The following is a 17,318-nucleotide window of genomic DNA, read 5'->3' as shown; positions in this document are numbered from 1 at the left end:
AATTGTACAGAAACCTAGAACCAACTTCCTTTCTGGAACAAAATGGCAAAAACAACATGCAAGAGAAGCAAGAGCCAACACAGCAAATCAAGGCCTGAGCTGAGAGTCGCATGCATGGATCTTCATGAGACAACTATGTAAACTGAAGGAAAGCCTATAAAGTGAAAATAGCAGCCTTAAGAATGTGATAGAAGATCCAAAGCTGAAGTCCACAAGCCATATAACTTGATGGCTAAGGCTACTGTGCTGACAAAGGGGGTCTGTAAGGCAGCTTACTACCGAATTACTGAATAAAAGGGCTCTGCAAAAGATGCTACATGAGCGATCTATGACATTGCTAAACAATGCATTCTCAAATCCACTAATAAATCCTGGACTCTCTTTCAGCTTTTAACGTCTATTGCTCCTTCAGAGGTGACTCCTTCTTTTGACCCATCCATTTTATCACCATCTACTTTAGCTTCTTTTTGGCAGACGAAGACTTGTCTCTTCGAGCTTGTTTCCCCATTGGTTCCTCTTCCACTATCTCTCCCTCTTCTCTCACCCCCCATGCCAACACTGCTGGTGAACAATCTTCCTCTTTTTCTTCTTGGTCCTCCTTTAGTACTCCTACTCTCAATTCACTTAAGTCTCTTCCATTAACCCCTCTGGTTCTGGACTAGACACATGACCAGCGCACCTTTTCAAGCAACTGACCACTTATGTTCTTCCACTTGTTCTGCCCTTGAATCAGGCCAGTTTAGCACTTGCCCATGTACCCAGTTGTCTGGAAGCACACTCTGATTACACCTCTTCTGAAGAATCCTAGACTTGATCGTGCTGATCCTGGTAATTATGGACTGATCTTCAATCTCCTTTTTCTTTCAAAAGGTTTGGAGAAGGTGGAGCATCATCTCCTTACCACCTTTCTTGATTCTGCACTTGTCTTACATCCACATCAGTCTGGTTTTAGGAAGCAACATAGCACAGAAACTCTCTTAGTAGCTATGCATGATACTATCAGGACTTCACTTGGCCAGCGTTTCTCTGTAGTTCTAGTATAGCTTGATCTATCTTCCGCCTTTGACCTTGTTGATCATACTTTTTTCCTTCAATGCTTGCAGTCTATTAGTTTTTCTGGCTCTGTCCTATTATGGTTTAAAAGCTATTTATCTAATCGTGCTAAGTTGCTCACAATAAAGTTCACTCACTCACCTTTCCCATTAACACCCATCCTTTTCAATGTTTCTTTGGCTCCACTTCTTACCCCGATCCAATCTAATCACTGTCTTCCTTTTTGCTACACCAATGATATTCAGGTTTTATATCGTGTTCCCCCTTCTTGCTCTGATCTCATTGATCTTAACCATTGTCTTCAAAAGGTTGCTTCCTGGCTCTCCGAACATCTATTTTTAAACTCAAAGAAGTGTGAATCTATACACTTCCCAACTCCTTACGCTGTTACTCAGTGGAGTCCTTCCTCCTCTACTTTGTCCCTACCCTTTGTGAACAGAGACTGTCTTTTAAGGAGTCTGTTAAAATCTTAGGTGTTTTTTTTTTTTTTTACCACCTCACCTTCAAGGATCAAATATATGCAGTCATTAAGGCTTTTTTTTCTTTGCGCTTCACAGAATTCGTTCCATCTGTCCACTTTTTTCTTTTCCTGCTGTTCAATCATTGCTGCTCAATTTAGTCATCACGTGTCCCAACTATTGTAACTCTCTTTATGCAGGTCTTCCTATCTCTTCTGTTAAATGGCTCCAACTCATCCAATCAACCGCGGTTCATTTACTTCATCAGTCAAAACCTTTTCACGTTACACCATTGCTCCGGTCAGAACACTGGTTGCCTCTCTCTGCCTGTGTTCAATATAAACTGTGTATTTTGGTCTATAAATCTCATCTTCCATCAGCACTGGACTATCTAGTATGTCTTTTCATACCTTATGCACCTTCCAGACAGCTTTCTTTGTTCCTTTGCATCCGGTTCACTTTGGTTACCCCCTCCTTCTGCTGTTTGCCTTGATGTTACTCGTTCTACTGCTATTAGTTATGCTGGACCCAGGCTTTTGAATACACTCCCTGTTCAACTCCATTTGGAATTCTCCTATGCAAGGTTTAAAGCAGCACTGAAAAACAACCTCTTTGCAACTGCTTACTCCTCAAATCAATGGTAATGTATGTGTTTCTTTGCGTGTGCTTTCTTCTTTAAGGCAGTTAGTTGGTTTTATTGTAAACCGTATAGAAGCCAACTTGGCCCCTTACTGTATATCAAGCCTCTGTAAATAAATAAACCATCCACTTGGAGACAAGAGAAAAATACTGAACATTCCATGCTGCACAATACCCTTTAGGGGCAAATTATTTAGAACTACTTTTTCCCTGTCTTCTTCTGTTGGTAGATGGAAATAACCCATTTGTTCTGGACTGGTAGGACAAAAAGGAAAATGATATTCCTTTTAGTATACATACAAATCTAAAGCAGCATTCTTTCAAGCCCAACTTGTAATGTAGCTTTATAAGACTGTAACACTCAAGAAAAACCAAACCAAATTTTAAAAAAGTTTTCTCCATAAGTTGGTTCAACAAGAATTGTTCTGTCCCCTCTTGGCAGTTCTCTAACCCCATGCTGGAGGTTATGATGCCTGTACTCTGCACACCACTCTCTCTAAACCCTACTGGGCAGAGCGACTGTAATCTCTCCACTCCTCTCTCTTCACCAGGAGTGGGCAAACTTTTTCTGTTATTTTGGGGGTTTTGTTTTTTTATTTTTGTTTGCTCGTTTTTAATGCAGGGCCACATTAGTGGCTCATGCTTGCACAGGAGCCCTCTCTTAGCTCCAAGCATGCCTCATTAAAAGAGAAATGAGCAGAAATTAAAAAAATAAAACAACACACACAAAGTTTAATATTCAGCTGCAGCAGTAACTATATATTTTTAAACAATGGCTATGGTGTTTAAAAAATAAAAAGTAACAGCAGAACTAAATATATTACAGTCAATTATGGGTTGATTTTAGGGTCCTATAAGCTTATAGGAAATTTAGGTCAAATTAGGGTTTATTTAGCTGTTTCTAACCAGGCCTGAGCTGTTTTTTTTTTAAAGAACTGAGTTGTCAGTATTATTGATCCAAGCTGCTGTACGCGATCACAAACAGATAAAAGCATTACTCACTTCCTGTTTGCCATTTACTACTTGTTACAAGCTGCTGCTGCCTTCTGTATGGCATTTGACTGTCATTGATGTGTGAGTGACTCTGCTGTTATTATCTATAATTTGTTTTAAACCATTATGTTTTTTAAAATTGGTATCTGTCAAAGTTGCTATTGCCGCTTGTATGTTATTTGATTGTATTACTGAATGAATGATTTTGCCTATTTATTAACTATTATGTTTTTTTGATTCTTTATGTTATTTATTGGATTTATGTTCTATTCTAGTCAACTTTTAGAATTCCTGTTTCTATGTGATTTGTTGAAAGCTTATTTTACTGTGACCTAGTGATTTCCTGTGAGTAGAAGTTTGTATGAGGAGCTGTGGATGCAGAATGTTTTTATACAGGGCAGAGCTCATAGCTCTATAATCTGCTTCCATCTGCTGGCTGACAATTATAATCCATATATTCTGGACTGGTCTGATGAGACAATAAGGAATTTGGATTTTCTGTTGCAAGTTGAAGTGGATGCTTGTGTACATACAAAACCTTTTGCAATCACCTTCTTATTTGATAGCACTATTTTCATAAAAGTGATGTTTTGCCATTTTGTATACTTCACATTAACAAAATTAACCCTTGCAAGTGATATAATTTGACTAGTGGAAAAAGATGTTCTCTGTAATGGTTGAAGTGCTGAGGTGCAATTACCATGATTTTTTAAAACTTTGCTGATCTTTGAGATGTAATTGGTCCAAATGTAAAGCAAGGGGACTGATAGCATACAAACACAACTGTAGGGGCAATGAGGCACACCACCATGGCAAAGGAATCCCAAAAAGGGAGGGGATGGCAAGTGTTATTCTAGCACGGACAGAGCTAACACTGGCAAGATTATTCTGACAAGATAAAAAGTGCAGTTTCTCAAAGGTCTGAAAAATATGATGTTCAGTTTGTAGCCTTTGAGATCCACTCTGTGCACACTTGGAAAATGCCTGTCAATCCTCTGATGTGAAATATCCATACATACCACATTCTTCCTTACAAGGTCCTCATAGCTTGACTTCTCTGGCATATGCCCAGGTTCTGCAAACAAAGATTAAGTGTAATGAAATTATCTTACGTGCTCAGTCAAAGCATGAGACTTGTCCAACCTTAATAGCTTCTCTTTACTTTGAAAGCTTATTCCAAGTTTTTTTCACTGTAACTTTGAAGTCCTTTCCAGTGCTATAGCAGAAAGCACTGACCCATTCATTATGTATTCTGCATATCCATTATTCTAGGCTAAATGAACCTCATCTGCCTATTCTCTCAGATCCTTCAAGACAGCAACTACATCCTGAACAGCCAAGAAGCTTGGCATCCATCTTCAATTAAAATGGCTGTACTGCTAATGATCAGTTTCTTCTGATCATGTATGAACAGATCAGACATCAGCAACTCTAGGGTCCTGGAGGAACATTAATGGTCACCCCTTGCTAACTGGAATAGTTTCCACCCATCACCATCTGATAGAAACTGCCCTCTGGAAAATCAGTAATACAAAGACAGATGGGATTGCCAAACCCTACTTCCTTTAACTTGACCAACAGCCTTTCAAGTGGTACTAGGGCAAACACCTACGAGTTCAACTACCTGGTATCTGATATTTAAATAGCTTCAAAGCAGAACTACAGTGGTTACATGTCTCAGGAAAAAAAATCATTGAGTATAAAGATGTAGCTAGACTCTAGGAAACCATGCTGATCGCTAAACTTGGGGTCAAGAATAAATTTTTCCATTGTGGTGTAGAATTGGCTACAATTGTTTTGCCTTTTCTGGCTTTCAGAAATAGTCATAACACTGTATAAATAAGATAGTCCTAGAAGTTTTAAGGTCTGAGACCTAACTAACCCCCCCTATAGCAAGAAGCTAAGCCCCCTCCCTCACCACACAGTTAGCTCTTGACTTGGAAAACAAACTGATCACTTTACCAAGGTCACCCAGCACAGGATCCTCCATCAGGCAAGGTGGCACATCCAGTGCCAAATCTTCATGGTCTGAAAAGTTATCTAGGGAAAGCAAACAAAATCACATTAGAAAATAATCGGTATTTCTCTACAACTCTTAACTCGGTTGCAGAAAGCATGCCTAATCATGTAAGACATCCCAAGTATGATGACTGACCCTATAGGCCTTTCTGTATTCCTTTGGCCCCCTCTCCTGCTAGTTTTTTTGACCAGTAACCATCCCCTTACAAACCTATTAGAAACAGAGAATATAATGTCAGAAAAGGACCATATGGTCTGCTCAGTTTACTTTTCAACTAAATCTTTTGTGCTTATTCCATGCTTGTTTGAATTTCATTGCTGTTTTTGCCTCCAAATACCTCCCCCTGAAGGCCATTCAATGCATTCACTGCCGCTTTGGAATGTTATACGATGATTCATCATTTAAAAAAATTTCCTTTCTAAAAAGATTATAGCCTGGTATGGTTGCATCTCATTCATGGGAATTATTGAACCATGTCTCTGTGATAACAACAATATGTAACAGAAACAAATGAGGATGATGATGCAAAAAAAAAAAAAAAAAAAAAAAAAAAGAGACAAGGATTCCAAAAAGATGAATATGGAACCTTTATTCTTGTAAGCAAGTCCGATTGTTTAACATGTAACAGACTCGACAGGACCATGTTTCTGCATGTGTGCCTGCGTCAGGAGTCAAAGTTCCTGTCACAATCGCTGGTGCTTTATTGTTCTGTATGTATATGTAAGATATACTTGCAACAACCAGTGCTTAGCAACAAAACAATACAAGAAGACCAACATCGTTTCGGCTGCGGGAAATCTGGCAGCGTTCTGCAGCCAAAACACTGTTGATCTTGTATTTGTTGATACTAATCACTGGTTGTTACAAGTATATCTTACATATACATACAGAACAATAAAGCACCAGCGACTGTGACAGGAACTTTGACTCCTGACGCAGGCACACATGCCGAAACATGACTGTGTCAAGTCCGTTACATGTTAACAATCAGACTTGCTTACAAGAATAAAAGGTCCATAGTCATCTTTCTGGAATCCACGTTTCTTTTTTTGCTGCCTCACTTGATTGAGGTCTACAATCCTGAGTGGAGATAGTTACAACATATGAGATATACGGGTAGATCAATGACGATGTGAACAGCGCCATGATAACATTGGGACGGTATTCCCGGATGGTGTATGTTTCAAAAAACTGAGATGAATATGGGGGAAGCCACTGCTTGCTCCGGGATTGCTACTACTACTATTTAGCATTTCTATAGCGCTACAAGGCATACGCAGCGCTGCACAAACATAGAAGAAAGACAGTCCCTGCTTAAAGAGCTTACAATCTAATAGACAAGGAAGGGGCAATATGTAGGGGCTCAGGAAATTTATTCCAGGCGTAGGGTGCAGCGAGACAGAAGGCGCAAAGTCTGGAATTGGCAGTAGTGGAGAAGGGAACAGATAAGAAGGATTTATCCATGGAGCGGAGTGCACGGGAAGGGGCGTAGGGATTGGATGTGTAGGGCCTAGATTGGAACTCATTGCCGGAGGATGTGATAACAGCATATCTAGGTTTAAAAAAGATTTGGACAAGTTCCTGGAGGAAATGTCCATAGTCTATTACTGAGATGAACATGGGGGAAGCCACTGCTTGCTCCGGGATTGGTAGTGTGGAATGTTGCCACTAATGGGGTTTCTGCCAGGTACTTGTGGCCTGGATTGGCCACTGTTGAAACCAGGATACTGGGCTAGACGGATCACTGGTCTGACCCAATATAGCTATTCTTATGTTTGTGAGGTTTGCATTTTCTTCTTGTTTCCTGGACTATCTTCATAACAACAATATCTAACATCAGGGCTTGCAGATGCTGCACTTTGTTGCTTAGACTGAGTATTTGTGCTCATTGCTTTCCAGCTATATTTTATTGACTATCATTTGCATAGCTTTTTGCCTAGTCCCTTCTTTTTTTATTGATAAACGCTTTGTTAAGATGGTTTATTTTTCCCCACTGTTGTCACGTTTTTTTTTTCTGGTGGTGACTTCTTGAACTCATCTGCTTCCATTTGCCACCCCCTCTAGTTTAAAAGCCTGGAAATGTATTATCTGAATTTCTCAGTAAGGATCTTCTTTTTGTGGCAGTCTCCCTCCTAAGCAGGCACTGTTCTCTATCTATATTACACTGAACTACTTGTAAGGGTACCAGTGAACACTGGGAAAGTGGAGAAGTATGGGGAGAATACGGCACTAATCAACTGCAAGTTCCAACAATCAATTGGATCTAACGAGCTTCCTAGAGTTAATATTTTATAAGGAGAAATGAAGTCTTACCTGCTAATTTTCTTTCCTTGAATCCCTCCAGACCAGTCCAGATGTGGTTATATTCTCTCCTGCCAGCAGATGAGACTAAGAACCACCCACTTGATAGCATTGCATTATAAGTATCCTGTGCAGTCCCAAACCGGTCAGTATTTTGATAAAGCAAGAGGTGATAAAAATACCCCTATAAAATCAGGTAACAAGAAACAACTAAAAACTAAATTACAACCTACAGTTTATTCTAAACCCCTGCAGCAGCAGCCCATTAAAGACAAACAGCACTATAAATATTTCTACTCCAGACCTGCATTCTTTCCTTTATGCGCCGAACTACGGATGGGTTCTGGACTGGCCTGGAGGGACTCAAGGAAAGAAAATTAGCAGGTAAGACCTAATTTCTCCTTCCTCATTATCCACTCCATATGTGTGGAAAATACCAAAGCAGCATCTACTGAGGAAGGGTCAAGCCAAGCCTGCCACTAACATCCTAGTTCCAAAGGCAGTATCCTGTCGGGCTTTTACATCCAGTCTACAGTGCCAAAGAATTCAACAAGTACTAAGCCGCAATTTGATCTGGTCATAGTGTATATTCAAAACTATGTCCTTCAAAGATCAAATTGCGGCTTTCAGCAGTGCGAAGATAAGTAAAAAACTTTCCTTTCTGCACCAGTTGAAGCTCAAGTGTAGATTACTACAGAGAGATTATATATGTGAACCATATGGATAGTACACAGAGAAAAACTAAGAAAAAAAGTGAAATTATGGAGACATGAAAATGTGGCTCTAACACTTATATACACTAAGAGACATGAATGCTCAGCAAGTTCAGTGTACTATTGGAAGCTGGGGGCAGTCAATGATTATAAAAACTGGCACTAAATCAGAAGTTTGCTAACAACGTGATACCTTGTGCCTGTATGTATATATGAGACATCCCCTATCTAATAGTAATACTTCACAGTAAGCTGTTTTTGGTACCACCTAATTATTGTTGTATATTTCTAGGATAAGCAGCATAAAATCTGTTTTACTCTTTTGGGATCTTGCCAGGTATTTGTGATCTGGATTGGCCACTGTTGGAAACAGGATACTAGGCTTGATGAACCGGTCAATATGGCAGTATGGCAATGCTTATGTTATTATGGGGCTCATTTTCAAAAGTTACTATGCAACTTTGTAAGTCTAAATGCTTTGAAAATATGCCTCTATGTGTCTAGATTGGTCTGGAAGAATAATAAGGAAGTGTTTGGCAATAATTTGTATGAAACAATATAAATTATTATTACATCTCAAAACAGCTTATAAGCAGAAGATTATTCATGACTCAAGTAATAGCAGAAATGAAGAACAAACTGACAGATCAGTCTATTTCTGAAATAACACTCAAATACAACTCTGTGTGCCTCCACAAGTTAGACCACAACCCGCCCAATCCCATCTCCTGGACCAGCTGCCAGAGGATGATAATGACTGGTATATAGCTTAATATTTCTCCACAGAAGCTCTCTCTTCCCATTAAGATTCTGGTATTCCAAAACTTATTTCTTCTCCACAAGAACTTTTTACCCTTACCTTTGAGATTTTGCAGGGCCACAAGAACAAACCAGGGATGCTCAAAAACAACTTATTGCGTCAATACATTCTAGACTTGACAGGGGCCATGTTTTGGCCAAAAGGCCTGCTTCAGAAGTCACTAATCCAAGTGTATCAGAAACGCATAGCATCACAGAATGTATCACAAGCCCGCGTTGAGTCTACAATGTATTCAACACAATAAATTATTTTAAAAATCCTTGGTTTGCTTTGGTCTTTCCATCATCAACTACTGTTTGATTGTTCTTCTGACTTTCTTGCTAAGAAGTGTTTCTTCTGTTTTTTTGCCTTACCTGCAAGGCCATCATGATCCAGGTAATCTCCAGCACGCTCTTCTTCAACACCAGGTAGCTGATCTTCTGCATTCTCCCATTCAACCTGCTGCAACTCTAGCACCCCTTTCATGAACTGTGCCCCCTAGAGAATAAGGGCAAGATTACCACCAGGCAGAAGCTTTATACACATTACCTTCTACAGAAAAGGGTAGAGATAACAATTAACTCCCCTACATTGCGCACGGTACAAAGCAAGATCAAGATTAACCTCAAGCCACATTCTTCAACAACTAAACGAACAAGCATTAATTTTATATTGCCACCTTCCTGAACAGAACTATTACTCACAAAGCTCATATTTCAAAATAAGCATAGCTTGAAGCTCACCATTCTCTTCTGTAGTTGTTTCTGTGCTGCTGTCCGCTCTTTTATGTGCTTCCAGTACAGAATTTCCATATCTTGGAGAAACAAAAGAAAAACATTGAAAAAAATAAATAAAAGGTACATTTTGGGACATATACACTTTATAGAGTTCCTGTTGACTGCTGTGTTCTGAAATGGGAAGGGAGGAGGGTTTGAAATGGAAATGGTTTATAGCTGAGATGTTGCAACATTCATTTACAGCTACTGATTTTAAAATTTTTTCAGAGGACTTTTTATTAGAGGCTCTTCCAAATTACAGCAGCACGAAAAGCAATAGCATATTATCATACACAGATATGATGTAACTAGAAGTACAACATATAACTAATTGAGCTTCCAAACACCTTAATTCACAACAAGTAATAATATTCAAAAATCCATTACTGGTAACTCCTTTTATAGTAAATCTTTTAATAACACAACAGCCTCCCCCAGTGGATCAACGAGCTGGATCCACATACAGGGAAATAAGTTCAGTAATGTCTTCCAGTAGTAAAGCAGGAAACAGCTTTCCATGAAACCCCACTAAGAGGTGTTACTCTCCCCATCCAGTACCAAGATATTTTACATAGGTGCAGATAGCCCTAATGGCAGAAACTAAAACGTCTCAATCCCCATGCTGTCAGGAGTAGTGAGTCAAGATTTAGATGTAGACAGGAAGCCTTGTTCTACATTTCAATGATGGAAATATCTGAAGCCTGAATGACAGAAGTCTTTCAATGAGAGATGACTAGTTCTGATGAGGCCAGTATGCTGCTATGCAAATCACTGTACCACACCTCTTTTGAAAATTGTACAGGGTCTTTGCTATGCGATTGATGGAAGGCTAAGCATGAAGCAGCAGCCAGTTCTAGTTAATTGCCAGCACATCCCTCGCCTGCTGATCTAGGTATAGGTGCACTGAACAATAAAAGAATAGTCTTGCATTTTTGCTGCTGGTAAAGGAAAAATTATATCTTACTTGATATTTTCTTTCCTTTAGTCACAGCAGACAAATCCAGAGACTTGTGGGTTAGGACCATCTACCAGCAGGTGGAGATATAGAGTACCAAACTGAACTCTGCCACATAGGACAGTATGCTGCTTGGTCAGTCAGTATTTCTCGTAACAAAGCAGAAGGAATAACAAGGCAAACATTTCTCCCTCATCACAGACATGAGGCATAAACCTGTCAACTAGCAGAACTATGCCCTGGCAACCACAGTAAGAAACCTAAGCAGAAAAAGAGACTGAATTGATAGTGTCACCCTCATGAAAGGGTGAGACTCTGGATCCATATGCTGTGACTAAAGGAAAGAAAATTGTCAAGCAGAACCCTACAGAAATAAGATGAGCTGAAATATGAAGCCAGCTAGTAACATTCCACACAGAAAGGGCTGAGCTGTGCACTACGTAACACCAGAGGCACACTCCCCAGCTAGAACAGATTCCCCAACAAAGGGGGAAGTTGCAGAGGACAAGAACAAGACCAGTCCAAGAATCAGATATGAACAGCATTGAAATGGATGTGTACATTCAGAAACGGGTGCACTTCCACCTCCACAAATGGTGCAGCACTCCTATACAGAGATGCAGCTGTGTCCTGAACCAGAGATAGAGCTGCATTGCTCCATAATCAGAGATGGAACTGAACTATGCGTCCAGGGATGGAGCTTTGAACAACTCGAAGGATGAAGATATGAGGCATAACCAGAGGAAGAAGGCGATCCACTTCCTGCAATGAAACCTCAGCTCGCACTCAAGAGGTGGAGTTGGGGAGAAGGAGCCATGCCCCAAAACCAAGGAGAAAGCTGTGTCCCATAGACAGAGATGGAGGCAACTGTACTGGAGCGATATAGAAGAAGCAGAGATGGAGCCTTGCTGGATTATCTGAGACGGTGCTGCACTCTACATTCTTAGATGGATCCATGCCCAACCAGCATAGATGGCTCAGCACATAAAGATGTAGCCATGCCCGATGGGCAGCAATAGAGCTGTGACCAGTCATCAGAAATGGAACTGTGCTCTACAAAGGAGCCGTGGCCACCAGGCACAGGTGGTTGTGTTCAGAGTCAGAACTAGGGCTGCGTTCCACTATGACAAAAGGAGGAGTTTGCTCCCCATTCAGATATAGAGCTGTTCCAATCAACAAACTGGGAACAATCCCAAGACGGAACCAAACTGAGACTGGGACCAGCAAAGCACAAGTGGACCACGCTAGATATAGCGAATGCTACATACCTGTAGAAGGTATTCTCCGAGGACAGCAGGCTGATTGTTCTCACTGATGGGTGACGTCCACGGCAGCCCCTCCAATCGGAAACTTCACTAGCAAAGTCCTTTGCTAGCCCTCGCGCGCCCGCGCGCACCGCGCATGCGCGGCCGTCTTCCCGCCCGAAACCGGCTCGAGCCGGCCAGTCCAGTATGTAGCAAGACAATACACTTCAAGGGAAGACACAACTCCAAAGGGGAGGCGGGCGGGTTGGTGAGAACAATCAGCCTGCTGTCCTCGGAGAATACCTTCTACAGGTATGTAGCATTCGCTTTCTCCGAGGACAAGCAGGCTGCTTGTTCTCACTGATGGGGTATCCCTAGCCCCCAGGCTCACTCAAAACAACAACCATGGTCAATTGGGCCCCGCAACGGCGAGGACATAACTGAGATTGACCTAAAAAATTTACCAACTAACTGAGAGTGTAGCCTGGAACAGAACAAACAGGGCCCTCGGGGGGTGGAGTTGGATCCTAAAGCCCAAACAGGTTCTGAAGAACTGACTGCCCGAACCGACTGTCGCGTCGGGTATCCTGCTGCAGGCAGTAATGAGATGTGAATGTGTGGACAGATGACCACGTCGCAGCTTTGCAAATTTCTTCAATGGAGGCTGACTTCAAGTGGGCTACCGACGCAGCCATGGCTCTAACATTATGAGCCGTGACATGACCCTCAAGAGCCAGCCCCGCCTGGGCGTAAGTGAAGGAAATGCAATCTGCTAGCCAATTGGATATGGTGCGTTTCCCTACAGCCACTCCCCTCCTATTGGGATCAAAAGAAACAAACAATTGGGCGGACTGTCTGTGGGGCTGTGTCCGCTCCAGGTAGAAGGCCAATGCTCTCTTGCAGTCCAATGTGTGCAGCTGACGTTCAGCAGGGCAGGAATGAGGACGGGGAAAGAATGTTGGCAAGACAATTGACTGGTTCAGATGGAACTCCGACACGACCTTTGGCAAGAACTTAGGGTGAGTGCGGAGGACTACTCTGTTGTGATGAAATTTGGTGTAAGGGGCCTGGGCTACCAGGGCCTGAAGCTCACTGACTCTACGAGCCGAAGTAACTGCCACCAAGAAAATGACCTTCCAGGTCAAGTACTTCGGATGGCAGGAATTCAGTGGCTCGAAAGGAGGCTTCATCAGCTGGGTGAGAACGACATTGAGATCCCATGACACTGTAGGAGGCTTGACAGGGGGCTTTGACAAAAGCAAACCTCTCATGAAGCGAACAACTAAAGGCTGTCCTGAGATCGGCTTACCTTCCACTTGGTAATGGTATGCACTGATTGCACTAAGGTGAACCCTTACGGAGTTGGTCTTCAGACCAGACTCAGACAAGTGCAGAAGGTATTCAAGCAGGGTCTGTGTAGGACAAGAGCGAGGTTCTAGGGCCTTGCTGTCACACCAGACGGCAAACCTCCTCCAATGAAAGAAGTAACTTCTCTTAGTGGAGTCTTTCCTGGAAGCAAGCAAGATGCGGGAGACACCCTCTGGCAGACCCAAAGAGGCAAAGTCTACGCCCTCAACATCCAGGCCGTGAGAGCCAGGGACTGGAGGTTGGGATGCAGAAGAGCCCCTTCGTCCTGCGTGATGAGGGTCGGAAAACACTCCAATCTCCACGGTTCTTCGGAGGATAACTCCAGAAGAAGAGGGAACCAGATCTGACGCGGCCAAAAGGGAGCAATCAGAATCATGGTGCCTCGGTCTTGCTTGAGTTTCAACAAAGTCTTCCCCACCAGAGGAATGGGAGGATAAGCATACAGCAGACCTTCCCCCCAATCCAGGAGGAAGGCATCCGACGCCAGTCTGCCGTGGGCCTGAAGCCTGGAACAGAACTGAGGGACCTTGTGGTTCACTTGAGATGCGAAGAGATCCACCAGGGGGGTGCCCCACGCCTGGAAGATCTGTCGCACCACACGGGAATTGAGCGACCACTCGTGAGGTTGCATAATCCTGCTCAACCTGTCGGCCAGACTGTTGTTTACGCCTGCCAGATATGTGGCTTGGAGCACCATGCCTTGACGGCGAGCCCAGAGCCACATGCTGACGGCTTCCTGACACAGGGGGCGAGATCCGGTGCCCCCCTGCTTGTTGACATAGTACATGGCAACCTGATTGTCTGTCTGAATTTGGATAATTTGGTGGGACAGCCGATCTCTGAAAGCCTTCAGAGCGTTCCAGATCGCTCGCAACTCCAGAAGATTGATCTGTAGATCGCTTTCTTGGAGGGACCACCTTCCTTGGGTGTGAAGCCCATCGACATGAGCTCCCCATCCCAGGAGAGACGCATCCGTGGTCAGCACTTTTTGTGGCTGAGGAATTTGAAAGGGACGTCCCAGAGTCAAATTGGAGCAAATCGTCCACCAATCCAGGGATTCGAGAAAACTCGTGGACAGGTGGATCACGTCCTCTAGACCCCCGGCGGCCTGATACCACTGGGAGGCTAGGGTCCATTGAGCAGATCTCATGTGAAGGCGGGCCATGGGAGTCACATGAACTGTGGAGGCCATGTGGCCCAGCAATCTCAACATCTGCCGAGCTGTGATCTGCTGGGACGCTCGCACCCGCGAGACGAGGGACAACAAGTTGTTGGCCCTCGCCTCTGGGAGATAGGCGCGAGCCGTCCGAGAATCCAGCAGGGCTCCGATGAATTCGAGTTTCTGCACTGGGAGAAGATGGGACTTTGGGTAATTTATCACAAACCCCAGCAGCTCCAGGAGGCGAATAGTCATCTGCATGGACTGCAGGGCTCCAGCCTCGGATGTGTTCTTCACCAGCCAATCGTCGAGATATGGGAACACGTGCACCCCCAGCCTGCGAAGCGCCGCTGCTACCACAGCTAGGCACTTTGTGAACACCCTGGGCGCAGAGGCGAGCCCAAAGGGTAGCACACAGTACTGGAAGTGGCGTGTGCCCAGCTGAAATCGCAGATACTGTCTGTGAGCTGGCAGTATCGGGATGTGTGTGTAGGCATCCTTCAAGTCCAGAGAGCATAGCCAATCGTTTTGCTGAATCATGGGGAGAAGGGTGCCCAGGGAAAGCATCCTGAACTTTTCTTTTACGAGATATTTGTTCAGGGCCCTTAGGTCTAGGATGGGACGCATCCCCCCTGTTTTCTTTTCCACAAGGAAGTACCTGGAATAGAATCCCAGCCCTTCTTGCCCGGATGGCACGGGCTCGACCGCATTGGCGCTGAGAAGGGCGGAGAGTTCCTCTGCAAGTACCTGCTTGTGCTGGAAGCTGTAAGACTGAGCCCCCGGTGGACAATTTGGAGGTTTTGAGGCCAAATTGAGGGTGTATCCTTGCCGGACTATTTGGAGAACCCACTGATCGGAGGTTATGAGAGGCCACCTTTGGTGAAAAGCTTTCAACCTCCCTCCGACAGGCAGGTCGCCCGGCACTGACACTTGGATGTCGGCTATGCTCTGCTGGAGCCAGTCAAAAGCTCGCCCCTTGCTTTTGCTGGGGAGCCGCGGGGCCTTGCTGAGTCGCATGCTGCTGACGAGAGCGAGCGCGCTGGGGCTTAGCCTGGGCCGCAGGCTGTCGGGAAGGAGGATTGTACCTACGCTTGCCAGAAGTATAGGGAACAGTCTTCCTTCCCCCGAAAAATCGTCTACCTGTAGAGGTAGAAGCTGAAGGCTGCCGGCGGGCGAACTTGTCGAATGCGGTGTCCCGCTGGTGGAGAGACTCTACCACCTGTTCGACTTTTTCGCCAAAAATGTTATCCGCACGGCAAGGCGAGTCCGCAATCCGCTGCTGGATTCTATTCTCCAGGTCGGCGGCACGCAGCCATGAGAGCCTGCGCATCACCACACCTTGAGCAGCGGCCCTGGACGCAACATCAAAAGTGTCATAAACTCCTCTGGCCAGGAATTTTCTGCACGCCTTCAGCTGCCTGACCACCTCCTGAAAAGGCTTGGCTTGCTCAGGGGGAAGAGCATCAACCAAGCCCGCCAACTGCCGCACATTGTTCCGCATGTGTATGCTCGTGTAGAGCTGGTAAGACTGGATCTTGGACACGAGCATAGAGGAATGGTAGGCCTTCCTCCCAAAGGAGTCTAAGGTTCTAGCGTCCTTGCCCGGGGGCGCCGAAGCATGTTCCCTAGAACTCTTAGCCTTCTTTAGGGCCAAATCCACAACTCCAGAGTCATGAGGCAACTGAGTGCGCATCAGCTCTGGGTCCCCATGGATCCGGTACTGGGACTCGATCTTCTTGGGAATGTGGGGATTAGTTAACGGCTTGGTCCAGTTCGCAAGCAATGTCTTCTTCAGGACATGGTGCAAGGGAACAGTGGACGCTTCCTTAGGTGGAGAAGGATAGTCCAGGAGCTCAAACATTTCAGCCCTGGGCTCGTCCTCCACAACCACCGGGAAGGGGATGGCCGTAGACATCTCCCGGACAAAGGAGGCAAAAGACAGACTCTCGGGAGGAGAAAGCTGTCTCTCAGGAGAGGGAGTGGGATCAGACGGAAGACCCTCAGACTCCTCGTCAGAGAAATATCTGGGATCTTCCTCTTCCTCCCACGAGGCCTCACCCTCGGTGTCAGACACAAGTTCACGGACCTGTGTCTGCAACCTCGCCCTGCTCGACTCCGTGGAACCCCGTCCACGATGGGGGCGTCGAGAGGTAGACTCCCTCGCCCGCATCGGCGAAGCTCCCTCCGCCGACGTAGTCGGGGAGCCTTCCTGGGAGGTGGCCGCGGTCGGCACCGCACGCGGTACCGACGTCGGGGACCTCAACCTGGGCGATGGGCCAGCCGGCGCCACGCTCGACGGTACCGGTGGCGCAAGCACCGCCGGTACCGGAGGGGTAGGGCGCAACAGCTCTCCCAGAATCTCTGGGAGAACGGCCCGGAGGCTCTCGTTTAGAGTGGTTGCAGAGAAAGGCTGAGAGGTCGATGCAGGCGTCGACGTCAGTACCTGTTCCGGGCGTGGAGGCTGTTCCGGGCTGTCCAGAGCGGAGCGCATCGACACCTCCTGAACAGAGGGTGAGCGGTCCTCTCGGTGCCGATGCCTGCTGGGTGCCGAATCCCTCGGCGACCCAGAGCTCTCGGTGCCGACACGGGGAGGAGACCGGTGTCGATGCTTCTTCGATTTCTTCCGAAGCATGTCACCGGAGCTCCCCGGCACCGACGAGGAGGACGTCGAATCCATCCGTCGCTTCCTCGGGGCCGAGACTGAAGAAGGTCGATCTCGGGGGGGCTGTACCGCAGGAGCCCTCAGGGTAGGAGGAGACCCACCCGAGGGCTCACCGCCACCAGCAGGGGAATGGACAGCCCTCACCTGCACTCCACCCGATGCACCACCGTCCGACGAC

The 17,318-nt window shown here is 45.3% G+C and overlaps 1 protein-coding gene across 1 annotated transcript in view; it reads right to left on the bottom strand.

Annotated features, from left to right (window-relative positions):
- Positions 1-17,318, bottom strand: part of NCAPH2 (non-SMC condensin II complex subunit H2) — an 82,274-nt gene that overhangs the window by 11,184 nt on the left and 53,772 nt on the right. Inside the window, exons 15-18 of the mRNA XM_030217111.1 lie at positions 9,720-9,790; positions 9,351-9,474; positions 5,106-5,183; positions 4,163-4,218 (exon numbers count right to left, since the gene is read on the bottom strand). Coding sequence (XP_030072971.1) covers positions 4,163-4,218; positions 5,106-5,183; positions 9,351-9,474; positions 9,720-9,790 — 329 coding nt within the window. The remainder of the gene's footprint in view (positions 1-4,162; positions 4,219-5,105; positions 5,184-9,350; positions 9,475-9,719; positions 9,791-17,318) is intronic.

This window comes from Microcaecilia unicolor, chromosome 10, assembly GCF_901765095.1.
Source record: "Microcaecilia unicolor chromosome 10, aMicUni1.1, whole genome shotgun sequence".
Taxonomy (NCBI): domain Eukaryota; kingdom Metazoa; phylum Chordata; class Amphibia; order Gymnophiona; family Siphonopidae; genus Microcaecilia; species Microcaecilia unicolor.
This window is presented reverse-complemented; position numbering and strand designations above follow the sequence as displayed.